Source organism: Lipotes vexillifer, unplaced genomic scaffold, assembly GCF_000442215.2.
Source record: "Lipotes vexillifer unplaced genomic scaffold, Lipotes_vexillifer_v1.1 scaffold982, whole genome shotgun sequence".
Taxonomy (NCBI): Eukaryota; Metazoa; Chordata; class Mammalia; order Artiodactyla; family Lipotidae; genus Lipotes; species Lipotes vexillifer.
Window position 1 is genome coordinate 352,625 of NW_006789467.1, and position 12,069 is coordinate 364,693.

The 12,069-nt window shown below is 44.5% G+C and overlaps 1 protein-coding gene across 1 annotated transcript; it reads right to left on the reverse strand.

The window, feature by feature from the left end:
- Window positions 1-3,401: 3,401 nt before the first annotated feature.
- Window positions 3,402-3,842, reverse strand: LOC103080052 (EKC/KEOPS complex subunit LAGE3). The gene has a single exon (XM_082931254.1). The coding sequence runs from the start codon at window positions 3,840-3,842 to the stop codon at window positions 3,402-3,404; it is 441 nt and encodes a 146-aa protein (XP_082787380.1).
- Window positions 3,843-12,069: the final 8,227 nt, after the last annotated feature.

Below are 12,069 nucleotides of genomic sequence, written 5' to 3' on the forward strand. Positions count from 1 at the left end.
CTGAAACTATGGTCTGTGGAGACCAGACTATTTAACCTGGATCCTGTGGGCAGCCAGAGGGTCCACTTCACTCTGCCATCCTCAGTTATGATGGGAGCTGTTTGAGAACAGACTTCTGCTCAACGTGTGTTTTCTGGGATGCTATCCTCCATTCCTGGCCTTCTTCAGAGAATAACTACTGAAGGATGACCCACACACCTGCAGCAACTAGTGCCACCTGTGAGCTGATTAGAGCTGCAAATAAGTGAGGCTCACCCCAGACTAAAGGGGTCAGAATCTCAGTGGCGGGTCCAGGAGTCTGCAGTTTAATCAGATCCCCAGGTTTATCAACCGTGTCTTTTATTTTCTGTATTCTGATGCTTTGACACCTGGGGCCTTACCGGCCCTGGAGGGACTGCCCCTCCCAGGGTTAGCCAATCCCTAGTGATAGTAAGCAACTCATTCCCAAGTGCGCTTTTCAGTGACACACCAACCAATCCAGAGCCACACCCCAGCCACCTTCTTTACAGGCTCTCATACTCCAGATTACTAGCCACCTGTCCTAATAACCCTATGGGGGTGGGGGTAGGTAGCAGACAACTAGGACAGCCCCTATGCCCCAGAGTCCACTGAAATTACTCAGACTGGCCAGTCCTACGCCTTTGTACCCCACCTTGTCCATTCCTTTCTTTGGAAACCACAATGAAAGCCCTTGGCCACAGCTTCCCCTTCTCTGCCAGCTCTGGGATTGACCCTTGTGCTTTCCTGTATGGCCCCCAATAGCATGGCATGCCCCCTCCTCTTGGAAACTGTGAATAATAAACCATCTTTTCAATAAACCACTCATTTCTTGATCTACTGGCCTTACTATACCTCAAATTTTCTACTAATGCCGCGTATTTTAAATACCAGGAGATATGTATACACATTGATTTTGAGGGGGAGTGCTTTAGAAATGCTCTCCTACCTTTTGCAAAAGAGCTACCCAGAACACAGCTGAGTCCTGAATTTGCGTTCCTTCCAGAACAGGAGATGAATCCTACCAGAGAAGGAATTATCTTTGACTCAAGACCAGGCTCTGAACTTCCAACGTAGTGACACCACCACCACGCCTCTGCCACTCCACCCAGCGTCCCACCTCTGGCCCCGCCAGTGACGGGTCAGGGCTGAGCAGCTTTCTGGATTCACAGAGAGCACAGATGAGGTGTCCTCTCCAAGAAATCCCAAAGTGGAAATGGCCCTGAGGCTGCTCCATCTTGGAATGGCTTGCTCTAGGTCTTCCCCACTCAGTGGGTTAGTGATGATGTAGGAAATTATCGCTAGACACCTGAATTCTCTTTCCTGACTACTGGACTTCTTGATCAATTTGGGGACTCCATTCTCCCCATCTTTCCATGGAGACTCCTTACCCATTTTTTCTCTTTTCAGAAGTTCTACCTCAGTGGTTCTAAAGTAGTTTTATAGAACAGTTTTTCCTCTGGCCACTCTCCTAGGTCCAATTTATGTCTCACCTGTTTATCTCATATTCTCTGCCAAAGGAGAACTCATGAGATTATATATGTCACATACAATTTTCACAAACTGACCAGTTGATGAGGATTCTCATTTCATTACCTTCCTCCACAACCATCTACATTCGCCAACAGGATGCCCCTCCCCTCCTGAGCATGAAGCAGTCATGTGTCATTTTATTTTATTTTATTTTATTTTATTTTTTGGAAAGGAAGAAGCAAAACTGCCTTTATTCTGAGAAAACATGATCAATGATGAACATCCAGCGGCATCTACCAAAGAGCTACCAGAATATAAGTGAGCTTAGAAAGGCTGCAGGATGCAACACCTTTTACAGGGAGCTAACTCCTTCTAACTAAAGGCCTAAATGACTGTCCTAGCACTGTTTCTTCACTGATCTGAGACAAGGCCAGTAAGCCACAAAGCTCCTATTCGAGTGTTTCTCGGTTGCTTGCTCTTGTCATACAAACCCAGTTTTTAAAAAATTTTTACCGATAGGGAGGGGGAAGGGTGAGGTGTGACAGGGCGAGAGAGAGACATGGACATATATATACTAACAAACGTAAGGTAGATAGCCAGTGGGAAGCAGCCGCATGGCACAGGGATACCAGCTCGGTTCTTTGTGGCTGCCTGGAGGGGTGGGATAGGGAGGGTGGGAGGGAGGGAGACAAAGAGGGAAGAGATATGGGAACATATGTATATGTATAACTGATTCACTTTGTTATAAAGCAGAAACTAACACACCATTGTAAAGCAATTATACCCCAATAAAGATGTTAAAAAAAAAAATTTTACCGAGGAGACCCAGTAGTGACAAGGATGTGAGAAAACAGCATTCTGGTGGGAGGGTACACTTTCTGTACAATTTGGAGAGCAATTTCACACACTGCAGCGTGAGAGCTTTACATATTTAACCAATTCCACCTCTTGTAGTCTATCTTAAGAAAACAATCATTCAGGCAAAGCTCTACATACAAGCATTCCACTGGATCATTACCTATATAATATGGCAAAAATTGAAAATAATTTATATTGTATCTTTTATGTACCCATTCAATAATGCTTTTGAAGAATTTTTAGCAAAAGGTTCATGTTAGATGAAAAATATGAGGAAAAATGCTAAACTTGCAAAATATTATCACTGTTACACACTTACTACATAAATACCACTATGAAACTAAGAAAATATTCCAAAATGTTGACAGTAGTTAATACTGAATGACACACAGGACCTATCCTCTTCCATTTCTTAAACTGTCTTCAGTTGCGCTATACTACTTGAATATCTGAATCACAGAACCTCCCCTCCAATTTAAGGACAGAGGCAAGAATATTTAAAGGTGCTGTAGTTGAAAATAAAGTCAGACATAGCATCGTAGCTCAGTTTTTTTTTTTTTTTAGAAGAGGTTGGGGGTAGGAGTTTTATTAATTAATTTATTTTTGCTTTGTTGGGTCTTCGTTTCTGTGCCAGGGCATTCTCTAGTTGTGGCAAGCGGGGGCCACTCTTCATCGCAGTGCGCGGGCCTCTCACTATCGCGGCCTCTCTTGTTGCGGAGCACAGGCTCCAGACGTGCAGGCTCAGTAGTTGTGGCTCACGGGCCCAGTTGCTCCGCGGCATGTGGGATCTTCCCAGACCGTGGCTGGAACCCGTGTCCCCTGCATTAGCAGGCAGATTCTCAACCACTGTGCCACCAGGGAAGCCCCATAGCTCAGTTTTATTTTCAGTAGTTAAGAAACATTTAAGCACCAAACAAAGCAAGTGAACCCTCAGCACCCAAGGGCCAGTACAGGCAAAAGATGAGGCTCCCATAATAAAGTGGCAACTACTACAGAAATCACTGCCCTAGGAGGGATGCACTGTCTAGGAAGGGACACAAGTTTAGACCTTAATCCCCTTCTCTAGCCCTGGCTTAGCGTGCAACAGGGGGCCCAAAGCGCTGCATGGTCCGTATCACCAGAGAAAGCTGGTCAAGAAAGTTGACGATGCAAATTTGGAGGAGGTGGGAATCTTCAGCTCTCCAGTGGACTGCCAGGACGCTGCCGCTTACTGTGAGCTCCTTCCCAACAGCCCCATGGTGCAGTTCGGCGTCTGGGGCCAGGGACCCACGGGCGATCTCTGCCTCCAAGGTGGACGGGAAAGGCACACTTAGGGTGAATACGTGTGGCCGGCTTCCCGGCCTTCTGGCTGTGGGCGCGGGGTGTCCTCCCAGCCCCGGAGAGTGCTGTGGCGGCGCGGCACACAGAGCTCCGTCGTTTGCAGCGGCAGCAGCATCCCCGCTGCGAGGGCCGCCCCGGCCACTCCTGCCCCCGCTGCCCCCCTGGCTGTCCAGGCCTTCAGCGCCGCCCGCCATCCTGCCTGCGCCTGCGTCCGCCTCTGCCGCCTGCATGGCTGCAGCGCGCTCCGCCTCCGACTCTGTCTTCTGGCCGCTGGTCTCCCCATCTCCGCTGTCGGCTCAGTCATGTGTCATTTTAAACTGTTCCAGCTAGAGGAGCACAGATGAAGGGGGTAGCTTAAGAGGAGGGACTTTTCCCAAACTCCTGTCTCATTCTTAGCAGAGCCCAGGTGACCATACTCATGACCCCAATCCCAGCACCACAAAAATAATCAAGAGTTACCATTTGTTGAATGCATTCTAAGTGCCAGGTAATGAGCTAAGCGGTTTACAGAAATGTATTATCCAATTAACCCCATGATATAACCCTAAGGAGGTAGGTATCTCCATTTCCAGAGGAGGCGCCTGAAACTCAAAAATATTGAGTAACTTTTGTTTATATACCTTGGAAGAAGTACAGTCATTATTCAAACTAGGTCACCCTGATTCAAAACACACAGCTCTTAATGACTACAAGATGGCTGTAAACTCCGAAGGTGCTTTCAGCAGAACAGCTTGGAGATTAGGTTATGGGATTCTAATGCACCACTGCAGATTCTGAAATATGATAGTCTTCAATTTTCCCACAATACTTAAAGTAAAAAAAGGTAGTTATTTCTTAATTTTCATAAATCATATTAAAATCTGGCTTATAGCCCTGACACACCAAAGTCAACTTGGAGTTCAACGTCAGTAATAATTGAGGCTTTCTCCTCTCTTCCACAGGACTTACCTGGGTCTGTAAAAATGCGGGAGGAGTCTGGTCTCTAGAGTATTCTGGTATCTGATACCCCTGAGGGTTGATGGTCCTTCACTATCTGCGGTCTTTGTGTCTCCTAGCCGGCTTCCCTGACTTTTACCTTCACCCAAGTATCCACTGTACCACCAAACCATCTTCACCTGAGGTCTTGCTATCTCCGGGTTGTTGAATCCGAGTGGATCCCAGTTCCTGCTGTAGGCACGGCTCAGCCAGCATCTTTTCCAGGCTAGATAACTCTTCCTCTTCAACTGCACCAGCCTCTAACCTCTCCTCCCATCAGGCTTAGTTATGTCAGTCGCCATCAGCATTTGTAAACAAAGTCTCCTTAGAGCTGACACTGGGGCTTTATACTCTTCCCCAACATTACAAACAAAAACAAAAGAAAATACCTGTTACTGCCCTTGGCCAAGGAAGCTCAAAACTAAGAAAAAAATGAGAGAACTACTTTCTCATTTTATTTCTTAATGAGAACATGGCGGAGTGGGGTCAGGAGGAGAGACAAACTACCAATCCATTTCTCAGTATCTCAAATATTAGAGCTGAAAGCAAGAAACTCCCTTTTCAAACTCTCTGCGATTCTCCCATTATGTGTTCCCCGGAGTGAAACCCTCTGGAGGTCAGCAAGCTAATCAACAACACACTCTTCTTTTCTTTACCTGTCGAGGCCTAGCTCAAATGTCAAGTCGTCCATGAACACTTCCTTGGTTATCATTCTGATCAGAATCACTCTTTCCTTTCTATGTTCTCGGTTTGCTGGCGTCTCCCTTATATTAGTTGCATTGTGCTACGTGTCCTAGATTTATGTTGTGTATTGAACACAGATTTTTTTTTAAAAATAGCTGTCCCATCACTTAACTGGATATCTTGAAAGTCCAAGGGTGTGAAACAGCTTTATCTAGCCCCAGCAGGAACTGAGGGAAAATTTTTTGGCTTAACAGACTTAACCATGAATTGAGAAGACAAAATTGTAAATATGCCTAGAGTTTGGCAAACACCTTCCCCAAAACTTTATCAAGCAGAGTAACTTTCTCTGGTTTCAGACTACTGACATTCATTCAGGATAATTTTATGGCAAGTTCTCTTACTTAAAAACTTAACTTGGACACCAACCAAGTCTAGATAGCTGCATTCTTAGACTGCCGGGGTACCTCAACTGCTCTGGGAGGGGAGTCTGTCCCTAGGAAATGGTGCAGAACCACCCAAAGAGGAGGATGATTACCCCTCCTGGGTGTCAGAGTCTGCAAGTCCAACCCCGGGGCTGCAAAGTGCATCCTGGGATGCCAGCCAACTTCGAGATGCAATCTGTGTAGCGCAGACAGCACTCAGCCGGGGGTCAGAAGCCTGGGACGTAACGAGGAGGAGTAACTGAGGAGGTTTAGCCACCTGCTTTTCCATCTGTCTCACGGATGGGTGAGCTTTCCATTCTGTACTGCCTGCCTTGGTTCCTGGTCCCTGCACCTCTTTTTCTCACAGCCATGGCCCCTTTGCTCTCACCTATAGGCTCAGCTCAGGTTCTGTGACCATGAACTCTAAGTCATAAAGGACTTAAAGAGTTGCTCTGGGTCTTCTTCCCTGCACAGCAGAGCTAGACGGTTGTTTTGCTCCTTGACACCATGCTGCTGGCGCCTTCTACTGCACTTCTTACAACCTGGTTTGGTCGATTTTGCCTTTCTGAATTCCGGAATAGTATTCCAGGCCCCCGGAGATGAATGCATGGCTTGCTTTCATGGTCCCATCCCTGAACCCCAAGCTTAAAGTCGAGGTCCTCTTACCAGCTAACCTGTGGGACTCTCACTCCATCTTTGAACCTCAGCATATGGCCTCCTGCCACATTTCCCAGGTGCTGAGCTCTGCAGGGTGTTTGGAAACTCATGGGCTACCTCTTGTCACCCCTTGATGCTGTCTGCTGTGTGTTGCTGCCTGCCTGGGCCTCCACCTACTCGTCACCAGGATGTCCTAGACATTCAGGACTCAATATCCCCCTGGCCCCCGCTGGTGGGTTGGCTTCCAATTGGCTGCCCCAACCGTGTGGAACTTTCCATCCTCTGGGTGCCAGCTCCCACTGATCTGACCAACCCCACCAGCAGCCAATGCCTGGTTCAGATAGATTTCGTTATATGCTGGCGTTTTTCCAAACATGTCCCTCAGAACCTTTGTCCTACAGAGTTAACAGACACAATGTACACAACCAGCTCTACAGTTAGACAGGTTCTGAGGAGAATATGTGAGACGGTGAAACAGGACTCTTCATGGGAGGATTTCACAGAACCTCTAATACAGGACATGCACTGACAATCTCTAAGGAGAGATACAGTGCTTAGTGTTCCCCAAACTTGACCATGTTTTCCTTGGAGCGTGTTATTGGACTAGTGTTCCATGGAACAGACTTCAGGAAATGTTAAATGAAATTCTTCAGTTTCCAGCCCCATGTGAACCTTGACCTCTTGCAATAATGCCATCAGCACAAGCCCCAGATGCAGCCCCCTTCTTAGTGCGCTGAGACCACATGAGGTGGTTTTAAGTCCAGGACCTTCTCCCCTGCCCCCACTCACTCACTGATTCTTGAATGACTGCTTCATTTACCTGTGTCTTCATTTCTACTGCTGCTTCACCAGGTGACACAGTATTATTACTCAATAACATCAACCACTAATATTTACTTACAGAGCATGTGCTCTCCACTGATCACTGTTCTCAACACTTTGCCTGTATCACATCTTTTAAAACTCACTTATATGTGGAATCTAAAAAAAAAATGATACAAACGAACTTATATACAAAACAGAAATAGACCAGAAGACAAACTTATGGTTACCAAAGGGGAAGGGGTGGGGGGAGGAGGATAAATTAGAAGTTTGGGATTAACAGATTCACACATATGTAAAACAGATAACCAACAAGGTCCTACTGTATAGCACTGTGAACTATACTCAATATGTTGTAATAACCTATATGGGAAAAGAATCTGAAAAAGAATATATATATATATATTCATTTATATGTGTATATATGTATAACTGAATCACTTTGCTGTACACCTGAAACTAACACAACTTTGTAAATCAACTATACTTCAATTACAAAAATAAAAACTAAAAATAAAACCCACAACCATCATGTAATGTAGGCACAGTTGCGGACCCGATTTTACAGAGGGGGCTATTAAGACACAAAATAGTGAAGTAACATACCAAAGTGCACCACGAATAATGCTACACTGTGGTTCAAGCCAAGGTAGTTGAGCTGCAGAGACATTGTGCTCCTTCCCAACACTGTAATTATTCATTCATTCAACAAATATTGAGCACCTACTGTATGCCAGCTCATGCTCTAAGCCCTAGAGATGTGGCAATAAACATTCTTGCCCTGGTGGAGCTTATATTTTAGTGGGAGAAGACAGGCAATAAGTAAATAAGGGGCCTCCCTGGTGGCGCAGTGGTTGAGAATCTGCCTGCTAATGCGGGGGACACGGGTTCGAGCCCTGGTCTGGGAGGATCCCACATGCCGCGGAGCAACTAGGCCCGTGAGCCACAACTGCTGAGCCTGCGCATCTGGAACCTGTGCTACTCAACAGGAGAGGCCCGCGCACCGCGATTTAGAGTGGCCCCCGCTTGCCACAACTGTAGATAGCCCTCGCAACAGAGACGAAGACCCAACACAGCAAAAATAAATAAATAAGTTAATAAACTCCTACCCCCAACATCTTGAAAAAATAAAAAAATAAAAATAAGTAAATAAGCATATACCTTGTGGCAATAAGTGACACGGAGAAAAGTAAAGCAGCATAGGATATGGGAGTCTGGGGGGAAGGGGGAGCTATTTTTTACATGGCTGGTCAGGGATGGCCTCTCTGATTTAAGGTGACAGTTGACCAGACGGAAGTGATAAATAGAAGGAAGAGTATTTCGGGCATAGAGAACAGCAAAGGCAAAGGTCCCAAGGTGGGAGCACTTCTGAACTGTTCAGAAACTAGCAAGGGGGCCAGAGCGGATGGAGCAGAGCCAGCGAGAGGAAGAGGTGTGGTGTCGATAAGATTCCGCAGAGCAGGTCCCGGGCTGGGGGTGGAGGTGTTACCTCTATTACGTAATTTGATTTTACTCTGAGATGGGAAGCAGTTGGAGAGTTTGGGGCAGAGGAGAAATGTCCCGACTTACACGGTAAAGGCCCCCCGGCTGCTCCTACGGAGGTAAAAAGAAGCCCGAAGACCAGCTGCCGAGATCCGGGTGAGAGATGACGTCAGCTAGGTGTTAGCAGTCGGGGCGAGGCCATGAGGAAAAGAAACCCAGCAGGGTTTCCTAATGCACTGGACATGGGATGCGAGGGAGACAAGGAGTCAAGGATAACTCCAAGATTTTCACCTGAGCGACTGGGAGGATGGAGTCACCTTTAACTAAAACGGGGCAGAGCAGCAGGAGAGCAGGGCCCGGGAGGAGAACCTCCCGTTCAAGACCCTGCACTGTAGCCACTCCTGGTATAATTTCAGACTCGTGCTTGTCTCTGTTCGTAAACCTCTAAATCACCTCTTGTCGGGAAATAAGAAGACAATCCAGTATTATCCCCCTTTCTCTGAACTGCCACAGAACTTCGAACCCAATTCAGGACACTGTTGAACAATTTTGGTATTTCAGGGGAACAAAAAGAATCGAAGACACGTGTTTTCAATCTTGTGGGGAGAAGACGTTAGATACTAAATATACCTTTGTCGTGTGCTTTAGTTCTTGAGAAATATGGGCCCAAATGTGATGCTGTTGTCAAAGGTGGGGAGAAAGGAGAGGTACCGGAGGGCTACTGGAAAGCAAGATGCTTTAATTGCTAAAAAGTGGCTGGTTTAGAAACCCCACGACATCACAGGGCCCTCTCTTAGGAAATGAATGATGAGCAGCTAGCTACCAGGGCTCTTGATGATGGGCTGGGCATTTGTGGGGAGGGAAGAGTTGCAGGGACAACACTCTCTCTGCACAGTTGGGATGGTCCAGCTCCCACCTGTGACTCAGGGTGTCCATAGGCTAGAACTGCTTTACATGTTGCCTGGGGACTCGCTATTCCAGACTGCCCCAGGCAACTCACCCTCCTGCTTCTGTGAGGAAGACAGTTATACCTGCAACAACAGAACTTTGACAGTAGTAACTAGCTACACGTTTTCACAAATGTGTTGTAGTTATCATTATCATTTTTAAAAGTTTACTTTGATTCCAGTGGTGATTTTTCCCCCAAAGTTTTCTTTGTAACTGAATTTCTTTGCTCTTAGATTTAACCAAAAAAATACAAACAGCAAAAGAAAAAATATATAAATTAGACTACATCAAAATTAGAAACTTCTGTGCTGCAAAGGATACCATTTTAAGAAAAGAAAAAGACAGCCCACAGAATAGGAAATAATATTTGCTAACATTTGCAAATCATATACTGATAAAGGACTTGTACCCAGAATATATAAAGAATGCTTACAACTCAACTATGAGAAGACAACCCAATTAAAAATGGGCAAAGAATTTGAATAGACATTTCTCAATGATATTCAAATATTCAGATGACCAATAAGCACGTGAAAAGATGCTCAAAATCTTTGGTCACTAGGGAAATGCAAATCAAAGCCACAATGAGATACCTCTTCACACCCACCAGGACGGATAAAATAAAAGAGAATAACAAGTGTTAATGAGGATATAGGTATATTGGAACCCTCATACACTGGTAAAGTTGGTGTCGGTGCTTTGGAAAATAATTCGGCAGCTCCTCAAAAAGTTAAATATAGAATTATTATATGTCCCAGCAACTCCACTCCACCCAAGAGAAACGAAAACATACCCACACAAAAACTTGTAAACAAATATCTATAGCAACCTTATTCATCATAGCCAATAAGCAGAAACAATCCAAATGTCCATCCCCTAACAAATGTGATATATCTGGACAATGGAATATTTTTATTTGTCAATAAAAAGGAACAAAGTACCAATACTCAGTACAACAAGGAGGAAGCTTAAAGCATGCTAAGTGAAAGAAGCCAGTCACCCAAGATTTCATATTGTTTGATTTTACTTACATGAAATACGCAGAACAGGAAAATCTATAAGGACAGAAAATAGATTAGTGGTTGCCTAGGGCCGGGGGGTTGGTGGACAGTGGGTAGTCACTGCTAATGGGTACAGAGTGATGGACACGTTCAAAAGTTAGCTGTGATGTCAGCTGCACAACTCCGAATACACTAAAAACCACTGAATAGTGTGCTTTGAATGGGTGAATTATATGGTATATGAATTATATCTTAAAAAGCTATTAAAGTTTCTATAATTAAAAAAGTAGATCTACTTAAAGAAAAATACTGAGTAGATAATATTACATGGAATCTGCAGACATTGCAGAACAATTATGAAGTTGTTACCCAAATGACTGAAATGGGAATAAAACCCAATCTTTAACCTGGCCTTCAAAGTCCTGCACATCTTAGTTCTACCTTCTTAGTCTTGTCTCTCCTCCCGCCCTGTTCCCAGATCATGCAAATTACTTGCCTTTATTTTACTGCAACAGTGGTAACTGGAATTTATGGAAAGTAAATTCTACTCTTAATGTGGGGAACCATTCAGGACCTTGACATCTATTATCTTATGTGATCTTTACAATACCCTATATAATAGGTGCTTTTATCCACATGACCCTAGAGAAAATAGAATACTGAGAAAAAGTTCCATAGTTAATCTCAAGATTGCAAGGCTCTGGCTTTTGAATCCTATGAAGAAAGCAAGCTAGGGTTTAAGGGTGGGTTCTCTGTACTTCTCCCTCTCAACACTGAATGCATCAAACTTTAAAAGAAGCTATTTTGTTTGGTCTCTTTTCAGTGATAAGCACAGTCTGACTGATGTTTGCCAGGTCATACAAAATGTCTCCACAGTCCGCTAATGTCCCAAATTAGTTCCCAATGAATTTCTTTAATAAGATAGAGGAGACCATTAAGTACAAGGCACTGTGTTCCTGCTTTGTTGTTTAATCCATCTAACAATTTTATGAAGCAGATATGATTATTGTCTTTCCTAGAGAAAGAAACTGTCAGGAGAATGAAAAGACAAGCCATAGTCTGGGAGAAAAAAATAGCAAAGGACATATCTGGTATAGGATTGTTCACCAAAATAAACAAAGAATTCTTAAAACTCAATGATAAAAAAAAAAAAACCCAATCAAACAATGGGCCAAAGACTTTAACCTCATCAAAAAAGATATACAGATGGCAAATAAGCATCTTAAAAGATGCTCGACATCATATGTAATTAGGGCAACGCAAATATTAAAACAACAATGAGACACCACTACACACCTATTAGAATGGCTAAAACTCTGATGACATCAAATGCTGGTGAGGATGTGGAGCAACAGGAACTCTCACACGTTGCTGGTGGAAGTGCAAAATGGTACAATCACTTTGGAAGACAGTTTGGTGGTTTGTTTTTT

What these genes read in the sequence shown, in the direction of transcription:
- LOC103080052 (XM_082931254.1), bottom strand. Translation starts at nt 3,842, where the DNA reads ATGGCGGGCGGCGCTGAAGGCCTGGACAGCCAGGGGGGCAGCGGGGGC.